Source organism: Scyliorhinus canicula, chromosome 15 (assembly GCF_902713615.1).
Source record: "Scyliorhinus canicula chromosome 15, sScyCan1.1, whole genome shotgun sequence".
NCBI lineage: Eukaryota > Metazoa > Chordata > Chondrichthyes > Carcharhiniformes > Scyliorhinidae > Scyliorhinus > Scyliorhinus canicula.
In genome coordinates this window covers 87159510-87179167 of record NC_052160.1, presented here as the reverse complement: position 1 = coordinate 87179167, position 19658 = coordinate 87159510, and the positions used below count along the sequence as shown (strand labels likewise).

Genomic DNA, 19658 nt, shown 5'->3' with positions numbered 1-19658 from the left:
TTGAGTACCTTGAGGGAGGAGGAGGTGATGGGGCCCGAGCCGGTGACTCCCACAGGAGAGGTGCTGGAACACAGCAGCACATGAAAATGAAAATCGCTTATTGTCACGAGTAGGCTTCAATGAAGTTACTGTGAAAAGCCCCTAGTCGCCACATTCTGGCGCCTGTCCGGGGAGGCTGGTACGGGAATCGAACCGTGCTGCTGGCCTGCTTGGTCTGCTTTAAAAGCTAGCGATTTAGCCGAGTGAGCTAAACCAGCCCCTATCGGACTCCACTCCCCCGCCAGTATGCATGGCGCATCTGGTCGGCAGCGGAAATAACTGGGCGGCACCATGCCACATGGGACACCCGAGCAGCAGCCGAGCTCATCCAGGCCCAACGCCCCTGAAAACGGCCGTCGAAGGGAACCCAGGTCGTAGGGCGGCAATCACAGCAGACCACCTCCACTCCTGATATACTGTCTGGGGATCCACACAGGTACTCTTAGGGGGACATGCATTCCGTCAATCACCCCTGAACCCAGGGCATCCCATTGATGGCAGTGAACCGGTTGCCCGGGCATCCTCGTGGACTTAGGTCTACATTGAAACGGATGTATTGAGCCGACTGGGCATCTAGGGCCTCCGTGACAGCGTGGATGCATCTGTGCACCGAGGCCTATGAAAGTCCCCACTCGGCGCCTGGAAGGACCCCGTTGCATAGAAGCTCAGGGTGACAGTCACCTGAATGGCTACCCATGCCCCTGCGGTACCAGGCATGCTATGATCTGGCAGATATGTTGCACTGTCTCCCTCCTCAGCTGGAGTCTTCAATAGCATGCCAGGACCGATGGGTTGTCGAATGAAAGGCGCTGCCGGTACATGCAATGTGGTGCCCCCTTGACACCTCCTCCTCCTCAGCCTGTTGGGCGGCCGGCTCTCCATCCTGGGCAGTTGTCTCTTGTTCGTCTAGGGCCGACATGTTAGCATGGTTTGTATTCCCTTGCCCAACCGGGTCCACTGGGCTACATGGTTCCCTGGTTGGTACTGAGGGCTCTGCCCCCGCATGCCCCCCCAATCCCTGCACCCCTAGCCTCGTCGTCTCCCGGCACCGTGGGGACTCGGGCCCTGGTGCACTTCCCAGGTGCCTGTCAGCTGGCACTGCCCATGCCAGCGGTATGCTCCATGGCCCCCATTGAGCGCCCCCGTAGGGGCAACAGTGAGCGTTGCCATGGGTGGGCCGCCTGATGCCCCGCCAGTGGGTGGTGGCCGGGTGGTGGGGGCGGGGAATATGGCGGTAGGAAAGGTGGGTCACCCATAGGGCCAGTGTTATTTTGCAGAATCAGAGGCCAAGGTGGGTGGTCAGTGGGGTGCGCAGCAAGATGGTTGCCTTGCAGGCTGCAGCAGTGTCGGTCCGTGCCTGGACTTTGCCCTAGTCCCATTGGGGGGAAGTCACCCCAGTCACGCGGCCCGTTCACCTGTCATCCCCACTTCCTCCCAGCCCTGGCGAGGGCCCTCCACACAGCCAGCCCAGCCAGTGTACGGCCCGGAAGCTCACAGTTGTCCAGCTGTTTGTCCTACCTCCTTTCGCTCCCTCAACCGTCATGATGCTGGTTTCACGATTTTTAAAAGCACAAGTGAACCGTGTCGTCGGGAACTCGGCACATAGCAGACGAAGAATCGCAGAGGCCCAGTGATCAGGCCCGCTAATAATATGCAAATGGTGTTTACTGTACATGTGTTCCGGACCGCATTGATGCTGCTGTCGAGGTGACGGGGAATTGCGATTTGCCGTCAAATCGGCGACCGCCGCGATTTTAGTGTTGGAACCTGTTCTTTGCCCATTCTAGTTTCCCAATTTCGGCGTCAGCGAACAAAGAATCCCGTCCCTGTTGCTTCTGGGGATCTGATAATGTCTGATTCCGGTCTTACTGCTGACATCGCGCTCACACCCATCGTCTGAATGGGGTCTGCGTTGGTGCTTTTGATCTTGGACCATGTGTGGGGGGTGGGCGGCAGGCATGCTGTGAAAATTAATGTGACAATGGCGTCACATGTATCAAGTGTGAAATGGTTTAATGATGAGGTTTTTTACACAGAGGGTGGTGAGTGCCTGGAATGCGTAGCAAGGGGCGGTTGTGGAAGCAGATACGCTAGTGGCATTCAAAAGGCATCTAGACAAATACATGGATAGGTTGGGTATAGGGCACTAGGAAGTGCTGACGGTTTTGGCCATAGGTGGCATCATGACCGTTACAGGCTTGGAGGGCCAAAAGGCCTGTTCATGTGCTGTCTTGTTTTTTGTTCCTTGATGACTATTTTACTGTGACAGATTTCCATTCTCCCGAGCTACACATAGTGACCCCACCAGTGCCCACTCGTTGCTACTCAATCTTCTTGATAAGTCCATAACACCATAAGGCACAGGAGCAGAATTAGGCCACTCGGCCTGTCGAGTCTGCTTCGCCATTAAATCATGGCTGATATTTTCTCATCCCCATTCTCGTGCCTTCTTCCCATAATCCCTGATCCCCTTCTTAATCAAGAATCTATCTATCTCTGTCTTAAAGATACTCAGTAGTTTGGACTCCACAGCCTTCTGAGGCAAAGAGTTCCACAGATTCACCACATTTTGGCTCAAGAAATTCCTCCTCATCTCTGTTTTAGACCTCTGGGACCGGTTTCTCCAATAATGGGGTATGCCTCACGCCAGCGTGAAAAGCGGCACCAACCACTCTGCCGTCAACGGTCTACGATAATGGGGAATGCACCCTTTCGTATGGAGGTAGGCCGGCACCGGAGAGGTCACCGCAGCTCCAGCCGCTGCATAACGGCCGGCGCGAGTTCGCGCATGCACGGAACGGTCGGCATGATTCTGCTCATGCGTGTGGGTTCCCTTCTCCGCGCCGGCACCCAGGCAATATGGCAGAGCCCTACAGGGGCCCGGTGAGGAGGAACATAGGCCCCCACAGAACCAGCCACCCGCCGATCGGTAGGCCTGATCGTGGGCCAGGCCACCGGGTGGGGCCCCTCGGGGTCAGATCCTCCACCCCCAACCCCCCAGGACCGCCCTCACAGACTCACCTTCCAGGTACCGTTGTGTGGGACCTGAGTAACCCAAAACGGCGGGACTCAGCCAAACATGGCAGCCCATTGGGGCCCGGAGCATCGTCGGGGGGGTGCTTTCAACGACCGTGACCGGCGCGGCGGGAATCCCGTGGGCACCCGAGAATCAGCGGGGGAGAATCGGGAAGCCAGCAGCAGGGCACAATTCTTGCGTCGCCCTGGGGATCTTCTGACCCGGTGCGGGGTTGGAGAATCCCGGCCCTGATCTTCTGTGGTCTAGCGCTAACTCTTAAGTTTGTCTCCAGGGTGCGCATTAAGGTGGAGGCAACCTGCTGCTTTCCGTGCCCTATGATCTTTGATGCCCATGGCAGATGTTCTCCTGAGGGCCTGGAGCCGGCGGGCATGAGACTTACTTGAGACAGGTCATCAGAGTGAAGGGGCAGTTGTTTCTCACCTCTCTGGCACAGGCCAATCTCGGTGTTGGTGACTGCTCTCTTCTTGGGCAATCCAGTGAGTTCCAGGGCCCGTTCTTCACAGGGGGCAAGTACTGAAATCACTGGGTGTCTTCTCCCCATCTTGGCCCTTTCCCACTTACGTGCTATCTTCTCCTGAGGATACAAAGAGAGGACATTGTGAGCCGCAGGCTTGATGGCTCAGTGGAGTCTGCAGCAGGTGGCATGTATGGCCACGGCTCTTTGACATGAAGTGGTTGTGCTGCAGTGTGCCAGGGAGTTTTTGGAACATGCCTGAGGATCGGATGTGGGGAGGGTGTAAGGTATCAGCTAGTGGTTTTGGGGGTGAGGAGTGATGGTTTGGGAATTTGAGGGGTGACAGGTGGAACTAATGCCAGGACAGAAGTGGTAAATTACCCTTGCAGCTCTTTGGAAGTCATTTGTCTTCTTTTGAAATTAGATGGCGGTCCTTCTGGTCATGCTGCCCTCACTGACAGGGGCTGCCACTGTCTCTCAGACAACATTCCTCTCCCTGCTGCTGGTCCTTCGACCCCTTGGGGGAACAAGGTGCCACTCTTCAAAATGCCTTGTCAATTCGGCATCCCCGAAGCAAGGAGTGGTTCTGTGCGTTGCCACGCTTGTTTGTTGACTGGGAGTGAGGCAGCACATGAAATCAGCTTAAGCAGCAACAAGCAGCTTCGGGGTGCGTCGTGTGCCAGTAATGTTGAGATTCTCGTGGGGACTCTATTTTTTCAAATTTAGAGTACCCAATTATTTTTTTCAAATTAAAGGGCAATTTAGCATTGCTAATCCACCTAACCTGAAGATCTTTGGGTTATGATGGTGAAACCCATGCAGTCATGAGGAGAATGTGCAAACTCCACACAGACAGTGATCCAGGGCTAGGATTCCAACCCGGGTCCTCAGCGGCATTGGCAACAGTGCTAACCACTGTGCCACGCCCGCCCTATATGGGGGCTCTTTTTTGACAATAGTGCCATTGAATAATGGCCACGATCCCACCACCAAAGTTGACATGAATCTACCCGCCAAAAGTGGACTTTCATTTTTGTTCGCTGAATCCCGGCCCATGTCTGCTTTACATTTTTGGAAACAAGTCCTGATTTGTGCTGGCCTCATGCTGTGCCTGCATTGGTGAATCCTGGAAGCTGGGAGACTCTGGCCTTGAACAGGCTCAGCATATTTAAATGGGTTTATTTTAATTTCCTTTTATGCTTTAATGCATCTCAAGAAGCTTGATTTGAACCCAACTAGAATGTTTATAAACATCTCTGAGTTAAGTGCTTTCCCTCTTTTTTTTATCAGCAGAAAGCACTTGACTGCTTTTGAATTGGTCAGGAGCTGTGAGTCACAGCTAGATGTTTATAAATATTGTGGTTATGTTCAAGGCAGGGTACTTGAGGTCCATTCAAACATGAACGGAAATGAAAATAAGCAAACTATTTCCCTGTCAAATAGTCTATCCAAAAGGTATTTATCTTTGAATGTGAATAAAAGCCTCGTGTATCAAAGCATATGAAGGGGTTTAAAGCCTTGCAATGTAGTTTTGGCTTTCTATGAAGTAACGGCTGTTTCAATACCTCTTGTTTGAGGCAACATGCGCAATAGCTATGTAACTGAAAAGCATTGATTTTTCACTTTCGGCCTGGACTGTTTCCAGGAAGGGGTAACTGATCGGGCATGGTTGGGGGAGGTCTCTGATATGGGCTGGTCTCTGATGCGGGAGGTCTCTGATATGGGGCATCTCTGATTCGGGGTCCACTATGGGCGGTCTCTGCATCTTTGATAGGGGAGATTCAGGTTGGCTGGGCTATTATTTGTGGGGGTCTCTGAACTAAGGGGTGTGTGATATGGGGGTCTGGTGGGAGGCTATGATGGGACATTCTGATGCAGATCTCTGTTGGGGAAGCCTCTGATGGGGTCTCTGATGGCAGAGTCCAATAGAATTCTCTGGTTCGGATCTCTGGTAGAGTGGACTGGTGGGATGGGGCGATGGGGGGGGGGGGGGGGGGGGCAGGTCACCTACTTCGTACTGTGGTGGTGTGGGGTGGTGATCCAGTCATTTTTGTTTCAGTGGCGGGGTGGGGGGGGGGGGGGGGGAATGCCCCTAATTGTCAGCGGGAATGTGGGCAGGATTTGCGTTGCATGTTGGAGAGGTGCCAGCCTACTGGATTTGCATGATAGCTAGTTACTTTAAGTATTGAATGCAATCTCACCTATTTATAGATCAAAAATCAATTATTGTAATAGCCACTGGGTCACTCCATATATCATTGAGTGCATTTTGCGTTTTTTGTTGAGATTAGTGAAAGGAAGAGATTATATTCACACAAGTTGATTTCTCTGGCATCAGCTTATATACTATCCCCATTCTTGCGAAATCTGAATGGCTCATCCACTTTCACAAATTGAGAAGAAATAGCTGTCATTGCCTTTTTGGGCATTGGAGCTTGTGAGAAAATAAATAATTGTTCACGGATTCCTGAAGGGCTGCACGGGTCATTCCTCAGAGCAACAGCACCTCAAAATTAATATTATAATTTTAATTGACCGCTGCCATGGTCGCGGTGTAATTAAGAATGGTAAGCAGGCTTTCAATGTTCCTGGCCAAATCACATTTAGCAGGAAACCAATGAACGACCTAACCCACCTCTGCAAACATCCCAAAGGCAGGAATGTAGTTCCATTGCGGCTCCACATTTTACTCGTTCCCCATGGTTATTTCAGGTGATAGTGTGCTAACAGGCACAGGTGTGAAAAATGTTTTGATATAATTTAGTTCAAGGACATGGCATTATGACATACACCTAAGTCGAAGACAAATACTAATCATCTACATAACTATCACAAACTGCAATAAAACAGCTTATTTTGTAATACAATGGATTGCAGTTCATAATGAGACTATCAAGACAGCAAAATAATCTATGAATGAGCCAAACAAAATCAATTCAAATATTTGTTTTGGAATTCAGTTTATTTTCCAGGGGAGTATAATAAAGTATTGAATGTCTCAACAACAGAATTGTTACAAAAAGTGCCGGCATGTTGTCTTAAGTGACTATTTTTCTTTTAGAATACTTTTTAAGAACACTTTATATTTACAGGACAAAGTGGAGATATTGCTACAGGAAATTAAAGAAATTCAGAAAGTTGTAGATGAATTAATGAAAGAAAATACAAACCTAAAGGAAGTTGCTGAAAGCAAGGAGGTATGCATAACTGGTAACTGTGAGATGCTAATTAGAAAAAGAATGACAAAAATTTTTTTTCTTTATCTGAATAACACAAGCAAGGGAAGTGGTGGTTTGCAAAAATAAAATTTTCTGTATTTTCCTTAAAAATTCACTTTAGGGGCAGCACGGTGGCGCAGAGATTAGCATTGCTACCTCACGGCACCGAGGACCCAAGTTCGATTCCGGCCCCTGATCATTATCCTTGTGGAGTTTGCACATTCTCCGTGTCTGCGTGGGTCATACCCCCACAACCCAAAAAGATGTGTAGGATAGGTGGATTGGCCACGCTAAATTGCCTCTTCATTGGAAAAAACAGAATTGGGTACTCTAAATTTAGTTCAGTCAACAAAATGTGAGGAATAAATTGTACTTTCAGCAAAAATGCAAGAACATTGAAACATACCCTGAACTGTAGAACTTTCAACATGTTCATTATAAAGGAAAAATTACAAGGTAATCTCCAACTATCAGTTGTACAGATGAAAGAACAATTAGTTGACCTGAAGAATGTGTCCTTCAATGCAAAATCAAAGAATCCACTGAAATTATTGTCATAATTATTGGAACATAGAACATAGAAAAATACAGCACAGAAGAGGCCCTTCGGCCCACGATGTTGTGCCGAACCTTTGTCTGAGATTAATCATAGATTATCATAGAATTTACAGTGCAGAAGGAGGCCATTCGGCCCATCGAGTCTGCACCGGCTCTTGGAAAGAGCACCCTACCCAAGGTCAACACCTATCCCCATAAACCCAGTAACCCCATCCAACACTAAGGGCAATTTTGGACACCAAGGGCAATTTATCATGGCCAGTCCACCTAACCTGTACATCTTTGGACTGTGGGAGGAAACCGGAGCACCTGGAGGAAACCCACGCACACACGGGGAGGATGTGTAGACTCCGCACCGACAGTGACCCAAGACGGAACCGAACCTGGGACCCTGGAGCTGTGAAGCAATTGTGCTATCGACAATGCTACTGTGCTGCCGTTTAGAACAAATTAATCTGCACTCCGTTATTCTACCGTAATCCATGTACCTATCCAATAGCCGTCTGAAGGTCCCTAATGTTTCCGACTCAACTACTTCCACAGGCAGTGCATTCCATGCCCCACTACTCTCTGGTAAAGAACTTACCTCTGACATCCCCCCTATATCTTCCACCATTCACCTTAAATTTTTGTCCCCTTGTAATGGTTCGTTCCACCCGGGGAAAAAGTCTCTGACTGTCTACTCTATCTATTCCCTTGATCATTTTATATACCTCTATCAAGTCGCCCCTCATCCTTCTCCATTCTAATGAGAAAAGGCCTAGCACCCTCAACCTTTCTTTGTAAGGTCGACTCTCCATTCCAGGCAACATCCTGGTAAATCTCCTTTGCACCTTTTCCAAAGCACATCTTTCCTAAAATGAGGCGACCAGAACTGCACACAATACTCCAAATGTGGCCTTACCAAGGATTTGTACAGAATTTTGTACATTTTATTACAGGTGGAATTACAGGCATAGTACATCTTAATCTGTGGAGGGTGAGAGAATCTTTTGCATACCCCTCTCAATAACATTTTATTGGGATTGCAGATTGAGCAATAAACAATTCAGGGCTGAAGTTCTACTTTTTCTGCCCCCACTGGAGACTTTACGGCATTTCCTTTCTCTTACATTTAACAGTAGTTTCATTTATTAAGTACAAAATACTGATGTTCAACATGATCTCAATCCCCAGAGTCACATGGTTGAATACTTTTCCACAATACAAGTATTACTGGAGCAGGGAAACCTATATATTTATCTATAAATCAACTACTGGCTGATAAGTGCACTTTTGACAGTAGCAGTCCAGCTCAGCTACTGGGAACACAACCTCAGGTCAGAACGTTCCAGCCCTTCCCGCCGGTGGGATCTTCCGGTCCCAGCGATGGCGTACCACCAACGCGGGTTTCATTGTGGCAAGGGGTGCATTCAATGGCAAATAATGCTGACAACAGTGGGACTAGAAGATTTCACTGCCGGCCAATGGCTGGCCGCATTTGCAGCGGGTTGCATGGAAAATCTAGCCCAGAGTGTCTAGAATGCAAGATCAGTCTAATGTGAAGTATGATTGGCACAGGACATGGGGCATGAGCTTTGGATCTATAATTCCACTATGGACGGTGCTACAGCGGATAACCGCTCTCTAATTGGAATATGCTGTACTTCCTTACCTGCTGTTGGAGTGAAGCACACAAAGAAGGGTGCTCATGTCAGTGTTCCCTTAATTTTGTATCTTTACACAGATTAGAAGACTGCAGATGTACATGGCTGTCCTGTAACCCAGGGATGGCTCTTGCTGCAAACAAGCCTCACCTCTCCAGCCTTTGAGACTCGTACACTGCGCCAGTGCAGTGGGCAACTGTGCCCAAACGCCATCCAGTGCAGCAAACGAATTAATGATCTCATCCTCTCCATGACTGTAGGTCATCCTTAAATTCCATCCAATGTAAACCTCTCATTGTGGCACCATGCAGTCAAATGGGTACTCTCTTCATTCCATCCTTGGAGCTGCCTCTCCATGAGAGTCATCACGCTTTCAATGGATGAGGCTGTGCTTGGAGCTTAGGATTAATGCAGCTTTCAATCTGCAAGGACCCCTCCAAGACAGAGACCATGGCATGCAGACCCTCAGGGACCTCCACCAGTTCTCCCTGTGCAACATGTTATATGTCCAGAATTTGTTGCCTAAATTATGACTCCAGAGGCTCATCATCTACCTCAGAATCAGCATGATCCTGGTCTCACGCATTCCTCTGACTGCATATCCTGCCTCTTCCATCTTCTCAAGCGAGTGTGATGTGCCCTCACCACTATGCACCACCAACTGAGCTGACACATTATTGCTCAGTACCTGTGTGTTGGTGATTGGTGCTGAGGAGGATTGCCGCGGTTGCATCTTCCTTCAGCGCCTGTTCCAGTGTCAATGGAGGGTCGTAGTCCTCCTGGCAGGCTCTGGTGGAAGGCTCACCTGAGGGATGCAACCTATCAGGTAGAAATATTCGTCAAATCACGGAGTCAATGGCCTGTGTCATTGGTAGCAGTTGCATTACAGTGGCTCAGTGATTGGTGCATCACTGAAGTCCTTACAAGGGATGAATAACCCATACATTCTTTTCATTTCAGCCTATCTCGCTTCAGCCCAATGGGCTCATACCTTCCTTATTTCTTCAGAAATGTGTCATGTGAAAGTACCAAGTGGGATGTGTGTTGTGAACAATGACTCTGTCAGAGGCTCTGACGTTTTTGGGGGTAGAGATGGTCAAACGCAGTACCTTGCGGACAGAGACTAAAAGCAGACTGTTAGATTTGACAAAAACATTGCAGCTAACCTGAAAAAATGCGATAAGATGAGGGAATTATGGCGGTGTCTAAGCATTTAAAGCTGCATGAGATACAGTTTGATTCATTGGAAATGGCAAAAATTCAGTCACAACTTAAACAAATGGAGCATGAGAAAGAATTTTTGAATACGAAAGAGATAGAGAGGAAAAAGAAAGAGAGAGAGAAGAAAGAAGAAACTAAATAATAGCCCTAGCAGAACAAAAAGAAAGAGAAAGGGAGATGCAGATCAGGCAAAAAGATAAAGAGAGTGAGTTTGAATTTCAGAAAATGGCCATGAAACATGACAGTCATTTAAAATTGGCAGACGTAAAGTGAAACATACTGTTTGATGATAGTTATGAGGATAGTGAGAAAGAGCGTCATAGTCGAAGGTTTGGTGCGAATCTATTTAAATATGTCCAAGCATTGCCAATGTTTGATGAGAAGGGGGTAGAAGCCTTTTTCATTTATTTTGAGAAGGTAGCTAAACAAATGAAATGGCCACAGGACATGTGGGTATCACTGATTCAAACAAAGCTGATAGGTGGGACTAGTGAAGCGTTTGCATCACTACCGGAGGAGGTATCTGGGACGTATGAGGAGGTGAAAAATCCATTTTAGATGCATATGAACTAGTGCCTGAAGCCTCCAGACAAAGGTTCAGAAATTGAAGGAATGAACCTGGTCAAACATACAGTTTGAAAGGATCAATCACAGTAATGTTGATAGGTGGATAAGGTCTTTGAAAATAGACCAAACGTATGAAGCTATCAGAGAAATTATACTTTTGGAGGAGTTTAAAAATTCAATTCCTGATGTAGTGAGAACTCATGTGGAAGAGCAGAGGGTTAAAACCGCGTGATTAGCAGCATAAATGGCAGATGATTATGAATTAGTTCATAAATCAAAGCTTGGTTTCCGACATCAGTTTCAGCCTGTGAGGGATAGGAACTGGGGACATCAGAAATACTCAAGTGGTAATGGTAATGGTGATCTGATGGGAGATAATAAGGAGAGTGTACCTCAGACTAAAAAAGAAATCCAGGAGGGTGGAAGAGACATGAAATGATTCAAATGTTTTCACTGTCATAAACTGGGCCATGTAAAGTCACAGCGTTGGCGGTTGAAGAAAAACACTGGGAAGGCTGATGTGGTAAAAAGTATAAGACAGTGGGGTTTGTTAAAGTGGTTAAGGAAAGCCCAAGTGAAGTGAAGGAGGTGTTAAAGATTGTACAGCCTGATCAAGAGGTGATTGATAAGAAGGTGCCAGATCTCTTACAAGAATTTACTTGTGTGGGTAAAGTTTACTCATGTGTATCAGGAGGAGCAGGTAAAGAAGTCACAATTTTAAGAGATATGGGAGCTCGTCAATCTTTAATGGTAAGATATGAGGAGTTATGTAGTCTGGGAAGAATGTTGCCAGAAAAGGTGGTAATATGTGGAATTCAGGGTGAGAGGAGAAGTGTTCAATTATATAAGGTAAGATTGGAAAGTCCAGAGAAGACTGGTGAAGTGGTAGTAGGAGTAATAGAGAAACTATCTTGTCCAGGAATACGGGGCGAGATTCTCTGCAAATGCGGAGAATCGTAAAGGCTGCCATGGGACAGGCTGTGACCCACGGCAGCCTTCACGCCCACATCCGGGGCCGATTCTCCCCTCCGGGCGGGCTAGGAGCGCGGCCCCGTGCGTCACTCCGGCTGAAATGGCCGATGACGTCAGACGCGCATGCGCAGGTTGGACAATGCCAACCCGCGCATACGCAGTTGGCGTCTTTTCCCTCAGACGCCCCGCAATACGTGGCGGCTTGATCTTGCGGGGCAGCGGTGGGCACCGATTGCGGGCCTATGCCCCCCTTGGCACGGCTGTGGTACTGCCGTGCTGATCGGGCCCCCAGATGCCCCAAAAGGGCATCTGCCACCCGTTTCACGACGGCAGCAAGCAGGTGTGTTTGCTGCCGTGTTGAAACGGGCGCGAAGGCCCGGCCGCTCGACCCATCAGCCTGAGAATCGCCACTCGCCGTAAAAAAACAGCGAGCGGCGATTCGTGGCGTGGGTCAGGCGTGGGGGGGGGGGGGGGGAGAGAATAGCGGGAGTGCGTAAAAAATGTCGGGAGGCCCTCCCGCTATTCTCCCACCCGACGTGGGGGGTGGAGAATCGCGCCCGTAGTTTATGTTGGATAATGATATAGCTGGATCACAGGTGGGATCGATGCCTACTGTGGTTGATAAGCCAGTGCAAAATCAGACAACTGAAGTGTTGAAGGACAAATATCCTGGGATTTTTCCGGATTGTGCAGTAACAAGGTCGCAAAGTCACGGGTTAAGACCTGAGGTGAAATCAAAGATGAAGATGAAGTTGAAGTGCAATTATCAGAAACGATTCTTGATCAGATGGTTGAAAAAGAACAAGAACATGTGGAGGATGAGGCGGATATTTTTAGTTCAGGAAAATAGGCGGAGTTACAGCAGAAAGATATAGAAATAAAACGGATGTATCAGAAAGCATATATGGAAGAGGAATCTGAGTATACCAGAATGTTATTACTGTATAAGTGATGTATTGATGAGAAAATGGAGACCTTTACATATGCAGGCGGATGAAAAGTAGGCAGAAATTCATCAAGTAGTATTGCCGGTCTGGTATAGAAAGGAGGTGTTGCACATGAGGTACCAGTGTGAGGTTATTTGGGAATAAGGACAACTCAAGCTAAAATACAAAACACATTTTTATTGGCCTGGACTACATAAAGATGTAGTTAGATTTTGTCAATCATGTCACACATGTCAAGTGATAGGGAAACCTCAAGCAGTAACAAAACCAGCACCCTTAATACACATTCCAGCATTTGAGGAACCTTTTACAAGTGTCCTAATTGATTGCGTGGGACCGGGTCCTAAAACGAAAAGTGCGAATCATATTTTTTGACTATAATGGATGTGTCTGCCAGGTTTCCAGAGGCCATTCCAGTACGTAATATCACAGCTAAAAAATTGTGGAGGAGTTATTTAAATTCTTTACGAGATATGGACTTCCCGCAGAAATACAATCGGATCAAGGATCAAATTTTACCTCAAGGTTGTTCAAAGCAATTAGGGATATCTTAGGAATAAAACAATCTAAATCAACTGCGTACCATCCAGAATCGCAGGGAGCGTTAGAAAGGTGGCATCAGGCATTAAAGACGATGTTGAGGGCTTATTGTCACGATTATCCAGAGGATTGGGATGAAGGAATTCATTTGTACTGTTTGCAATTAGAGATGCACCTAATGAGTCTACCAAATTCAGTTCTTTTGAACTAATTTTTGGTCATGAGGTAAGAGGACTACTTAAATTGATTAAGGGAAAATTGGTGAATGAGAAATCGGAAATGACATTATTGGATTACGTGTCAAATTTTAGGGAACGATGAAAGAGAGCAGGTGAATTGGCTAGACAACATTTAAAAGTTGCACAGAATGTGGTGAAATGGGTAGTGGACAAGAAATCCAAAGTTCTTAATTTTGCCAGTGGAGATAAACTTTTAGTATTGTTCCCAGTGGTAGGTGAACCTTTAAAAGCAAAGTTTTGTGGACCTTATCAGATTTTAAGGAAATTCAGTGAGGTGAATTATGTGGTAAAAACGCAGGATAGACGGAAAACCCACCGAGTGTGTCATGTGAATATGTTTGAAAGATACTTTGAAAGGGAAGGAGAGAAAAGGAGGTTTTAATGATTCTAACTCAAAGTGATGAACCAAATCCAGATGACTGAATTTGACATACCTCAAATTAAATTGGAAAACGAGTATGTTCTTAAACATTGGGGTAAATTGTTGATTCACCTTCCTGAGCAAACACGGACTGACCTGAAAGAGTTATTGATGTCACATGGGCACACCTGTGGAGATAAATTGGGAGGTACTAAAATGGCTATACATGATGTAGATGTGGGAAAGGCTGTTCCAATCAAACAACATCCATATAGACTTAACCCTTTACAATTGGCACAGGTTAACAAAGAGATTGAGAGGATGCGTATAAATGGAATAATTGAAGTGGGTTGCAGCCAATAGAGCTCACCCATAGTGATGGTACCAAAACCAGACAGTACCCAATGGTTGTGTGTTGACGATAGGAGGGTTAGTGCAGTTAGTTACAAGAACGGACTCTTATCCTATCCCACGTTTGGAGGATTGCATTGGGAAAGTGGGACATCAGCTTTTATTTCTAAACTGGATTTACTTAAAGGTTACTGGCAGGTACTTTTATCCGAAAGGGCAAAGTAGATTTCAGCTTTTCTGACACCAGATGGTGTGTACTAATTCAAAGTTATGCCATTTGGCATGGAAAACACCCCAGCCACATTTCAGTGGTTAACTAACAAAGTTGTTTCCGGATTACCCAATTGTGCAGTATACATCGACGATCTGGTAATTTTCAGCCAGACATGGAAAGTACATTTAAAACATCTGATGGAGTTATTCAATCGACTCCAGGAACATTCGTTTTGGGCTGTTTGCTGCATGGTGTATTTTACTTTCGTTTTCAATGTTGGAGCTGAAGCCAGACAGACCTGGTGTATTGTTCCGTGATAAACCTAGCCAAAAGTGAATTTGAAAAGGCCCAAGTCACTTTCCTTGGCCATACAATCGGACAGCGTCGAATGGTCCCACGGGATGTGAAAACAAAAATTACTGGGGAGTTTCCGATACCTTCGACACGAGGGGAAATAATATGATTCCTTGGTATGAGTGGATTTTGTGGAAATTTGTTCCGAACTTTAGCAGTGTGGTCGCTCCACTAATAGACTTGCTCAAGAAGCGTAACAAATTCCAGTGGACAGAGGGTGTCAACAGGCATTTGATGGCCTGAAGGCTGTGTGAACCACTGCTCCTGTGTTAGCCATCCCACATTATACAAAACCGTTCAAAGTGGCGGGTGATGCGAGTGATGTGGGTGTAGGTGCGGAGCTTCTACAAGACGACGACGAAGGGCTAGAGCGGCCTATTTGTTATTTTTCAAAGAAATTGAATTCTCACCAGAAAAAGTATTCCACGATTGAGAAGGAGACTTTGAGTTTGGTGCTGGCTTTCCAACATTTTCTCGTTAATGTGACCAGCAATCCGTCTGACACCGTTATATGCACTGATCATAATCAGTTGACATTTTTGGAGCGATTCCGGAAAAACAATGCACGGCTGTTTTGCTGGAGTTTATTGTTACAGCCATTTCATTTAAAAATTGTACATGTGGCAGGACGAGAAAAAGTGATAGCCGATGCTTTGTCACAAATGTGATGAACGGAAGCAGTTTCAGTTGGAGGAAGAAGAACGAAAAAAAAATGGACTATATTATTATCCCTGTTTGTGTGTGTTGTTTTTTGAAACGTAAAAGTATATTTACTGTGTGCATTTGTTAAAGGATAGTGAAAAGGTGAAAAATGAAACCATCTTGAAGTTGATGGTTTATTTTTTTGGGGGCGGGAGAGGGGTCATGTGAGAGTACCTATAAGAAATGGGTGTTTTAAGAAATGTACCTTTAAGAAATGGGTGTTTATCAGTGATGCCAGAGTGGGGGTGGAGCGGGGCTGTCTGTCAGCTTTTTACGTTCGTTTTAGGCTGTTTGCTGCATGGTGTGTTTTAGTTTTGTTTTCAATGTTGGAGCTGAAGCCAGACGGAGCTACTGCATTGTTGATCTCTCTGCCATGAAAAACTATCTCTTGATCATTTGGTGAATTCAGAATTATAAATGTTCTCGGTCATGAATGTAAACCTAATGTGTCTCTGTTAAAAGGTGTTTCTTCTGTCTTCCGGATGTTGTTTGGGAATTTATTCAGGATTACTTAGTGTTGTATTCTTTGAGGGTTGTAGTTGAATTGGTGGTTGCTAAGATGTTCACTGTATGTTTCAAAAAGGTTAGCTTGTGTTCATAGAATAAACATTGTTTTGCTTTAAAAGTTATTTTTCCCTTTCTGCTGTACCACACCTGTAGAGTGGGCCGTGTGCTCCCCATACCACAATCTATTAAAAGTTGTGGGTCAGGTGAACTCCAAGATACACTTTGCGGTTCTCTAAACGCTGGCCCATAACAAATGCCAACCTCTCCTCGACCTAATTATCTCTATTGCTACTCGCATTCAAGCTCCAAGACCACAAGGTCATGGCTGGTGAGAATTTCCAGATGAGGCACCCTACCACTAGTGGCAGATCTCTCAGAGTTGTTATGGCTACGTTGTTCCTGTAAGTACAGAACTCCATTGAGTACTCAACCCTCCACCTCCAGCACCATACCATGCACCCCCTCCCACCCACCCCCTTGAGGCATGTGGATGTTCCCACTACCTTTAAACACCCAACCCTTTGATGGACCCAGGGCATCAGATTTTCTCTGCAGCCTTAACACACATGAACTGAGGTATGTTCTGAGACTCCCAGATTCCATATGTTTGAGTACAACTATGGACTGGCATCGTTCCTCAGTCCCTCACACGAGATAATACCCATTCAGAACTCACCCTTGCCGAAAGAACATTGAGCATTCTGTGTGCTGTATCCACGTGCAGAGGACCAGATCATGCCCACTGACTGGAGCTGTCATCTCTGACCAGGCCTTCTTGGTTAGGTGTGGTTGCATCCTGCTTCAATCCCTCGGCATAAGGATGACCCTCCTGGCTTTCACCGCCTCCACAAGGACATGCAAACACTCATCCAAAGAAGGGGCTTCCGATCCCATGTGAAAATGTCATGTGTAAAATTTAGGCCCAGGATACAGTATGCTTAAACTGCTTTCTCCATCTGTCTTGCATCTTCAATGATCTATTTTCAGTGGTCCCTCTGGACCTTCACCCCCTTAAGAATTTTACATTGCGTCTCCATATTCTTCCTGCCAAAATGCATCACCTCACACTTCTCCGCATTGAACTTCATCTGCTATCTATCTGACAACTCCATGAACTTACCTATGTACTTTTGAAGTTCCACACTGTCCTCTTCACAGTTTACAATGTTTCCAAGTTTTGTATCATCCGTAAACTTTTAAATTGTTCTCTGCACACCAAGATCCAGATCATTAATAGATGTCAGGAAAAGCAATCTGGCTGGAGCTAAAGAACAGAAAGGGTGCAATTACATTGCTCAGTGTAGTTTATAGATCGCCAACTAGTGGGAAGGATGTGGAGGAAGAAATCTGCAGGAACTTAGAGAGATGCAAAAGTGGTAGAGTGCACAGAGTGGTTATTGTCATGATATGTATATTTATTGACTGGGATGTAAAGGGTTAACAAATTAATGATAATGATTCATACCACGAGAGGGAACCACAGAAGTCATATATATCATGTGACTTCAGGGATTCTGGGAGTTGAGAGTTACGAGAAAGCTGGAAGCAGGTCAGGCAAAGAGAGCAGTTGTATACTTGAGAGTTCTGTAAGTTAGAGATAGCATAGTTTCATATAATATATCGGTAGGCCCTGATCGTGAACTAGGCCACTGTGTGGCCTCCTTGGGGTTGGATCGCAGCCCCACCCCCCACGACGGCCCCCATAGACTCACCTTCCAGGTCTCGCTGTGTGGGACCTGAGTAACCCATGCCGGCGGGACTCAGCCAAACCCGTCAGCCCATTGCGGCCTGGAGAATCGTCGGCGGGGGGCTTTCAATAGCCACCGACTGGCATGGCGGGAATCCCGCGGGCACCCGAGAATCAGCGGGGGAGAATCAGGAAGCCAGCGGCGGGGCGCAATTCTAGTGCCCCCCCCCCCCCCCCCCCCCAATCCGATGCGGGGTCGGAGAATCCCGGCCCTGATCTTCCGTGGTCTAGCGCTAACTCTAAGTGTGTCTCCAGGGTGCACATCAAGGTGGAGGCAACCTGCTGCTTTCCATGCACTGTGATCTTTGATGCCGGTGGCAGATGTTCTCCTGAGGGCCTGGAGCCGGCGGGCATGACACTCACTTGAGACAGGTCATCTCAGTGAAGGGGCAGTAGTTTCTTACCTCTCTGGCACAGGCCAATCTCGCTGTTGGTGACTGCTCTCTTCTTGGGCAACCCCGTGAGCTACAGGGGGCAAGTACTGAAATATCTGGGTGTCTTCTCCCCATCTTGGCCCTTTCCCACTTACGTGCTATCTTCTCCTGCGGAACAAAGAGAGGGTATTGTGAGCTGCACACAATGGTTCACTGGAGTCTGCAGCAGGTGGCATGTATGGCTGCCGCTCTCAGACATGAAGTGGTTGTGCTGCAGTGTGCCAGGGCGTTCTTGAAACATGCTTGAGGATCGGATGTGGGGAGGGTGTAAGGTATCAGCCAGTTGTTTTGGGAGTGAGGAGTGGTGGTTTGGGAATTTGAGGGGTGACAGGTGGAACTAATGACAGGACAAAAGTGGTAACTTACCCTTGCAGCTCTTTGGAAGTCATTTGTCTTCTTTTAAAATTAGATGGCGATCCTTCTGGTCATGCTGCCCTCACTAACAGTGGCTGCCACTGTCTCCCAGACAACCTTCCTCTCCCTGCTGCTGGTCCTTCGACCCCTTGGGGGAACAAGGTGCCACTCTTCAAAATGCCTTGTCAAGTCGGCATCCCCGAAGCAAAGAGTAGCTCTGCGCGTTACCTCGCTTGTTTGTTGACTGGAAGTGAGGCAGCACATGAAATCAGCTCCATCTTGTTCGTAACAAGCAGCTTAGGGGTGAGTCATGTGCCAGTAATGTTGAGATTCTCGTGGGGGCTCTATTTTTTCAAATTTAGAGTACCCAATTATTTTTTTCAAATTAAAGGGCAATTTAGCATGGCTAATCCACATAACCTGCACATCTTTGGGTTATGATGGTGAAACCCATGCAGACATGAGGAGAATGTGCAAATTCCACACGGACAGTGATCCAGGGCTAGGATTCCAACCCTGGTCCTCAGCGCCATAGGCAACAGTGCTAACCACTGTGCTATGTCCCACCCTATATGGGGGCTCTTTTTTGAAAATAGTGCCATTGAATACTGGCCACGATCCCTCCACCACAGTCAACATGAATCTATCCGCCAAAAGTGGACTTTACTTTTAGTTCGCTGAATCCCGGCCCATGTCTGCTTTACATTTTTGGAAACATGTCCTGATTTGTGCCACCCTGATGCTTTGCCTGCAGTGGTGGTGAATCCCAGAAGCTGGGAGACTCTGGCCTTGAACAGGCTCAGCATATTTAAATGGGTTTATATTCATTTCCTTTTATGCTTTAATGCATCTCAAGAAGCCTGATTTGAACCCAACCAGAATGTTTATAAACATCTCTGAGTTAAGTGCTTTCCCTCTTTTTTATCAGCAGAAAGCACTTAACTGCTTTTGATATGGTCAGGAGCTGTGAGTCATAGCTAGATGTTTATAAACATTGTGGTTATGTTCAAAGCAGGGTACTTGATGTCCATTTAAACATGAAGGGAAATGAAAACAAGGAAAGCTATTTCCCTGTCAAATAGTCTATTAAAAAGATACTTCTCTTTGATTTTGAATAAAAGCCTTGTGTATCAAAGCATATGGAGGGGTTTAAAGCCTTGCAATGTAGATTTGGCTTTCTATGACGTAACGGCTGT

General features: G+C 46.7%; 1 protein-coding gene across 5 annotated transcripts in view; it reads left to right on the top strand.

Moving 5' to 3' along the window:
- Window positions 1-19658, top strand: part of sycp1 (synaptonemal complex protein 1) — a 741816-nt gene that overhangs the window by 244889 nt on the left and 477269 nt on the right. For 4 of the 5 annotated variants that reach the window (XM_038820848.1, XM_038820846.1, XM_038820845.1 and 1 more), the window contains exon 15: window positions 6623-6727. The exons of the other annotated variant lie outside the window; for it this stretch is intronic. In XM_038820848.1, coding sequence (XP_038676776.1) covers window positions 6623-6727 — 105 coding nt within the window. The remainder of the gene's footprint in view (window positions 1-6622; window positions 6728-19658) is intronic. 5 annotated transcript variants of the gene reach the window in all.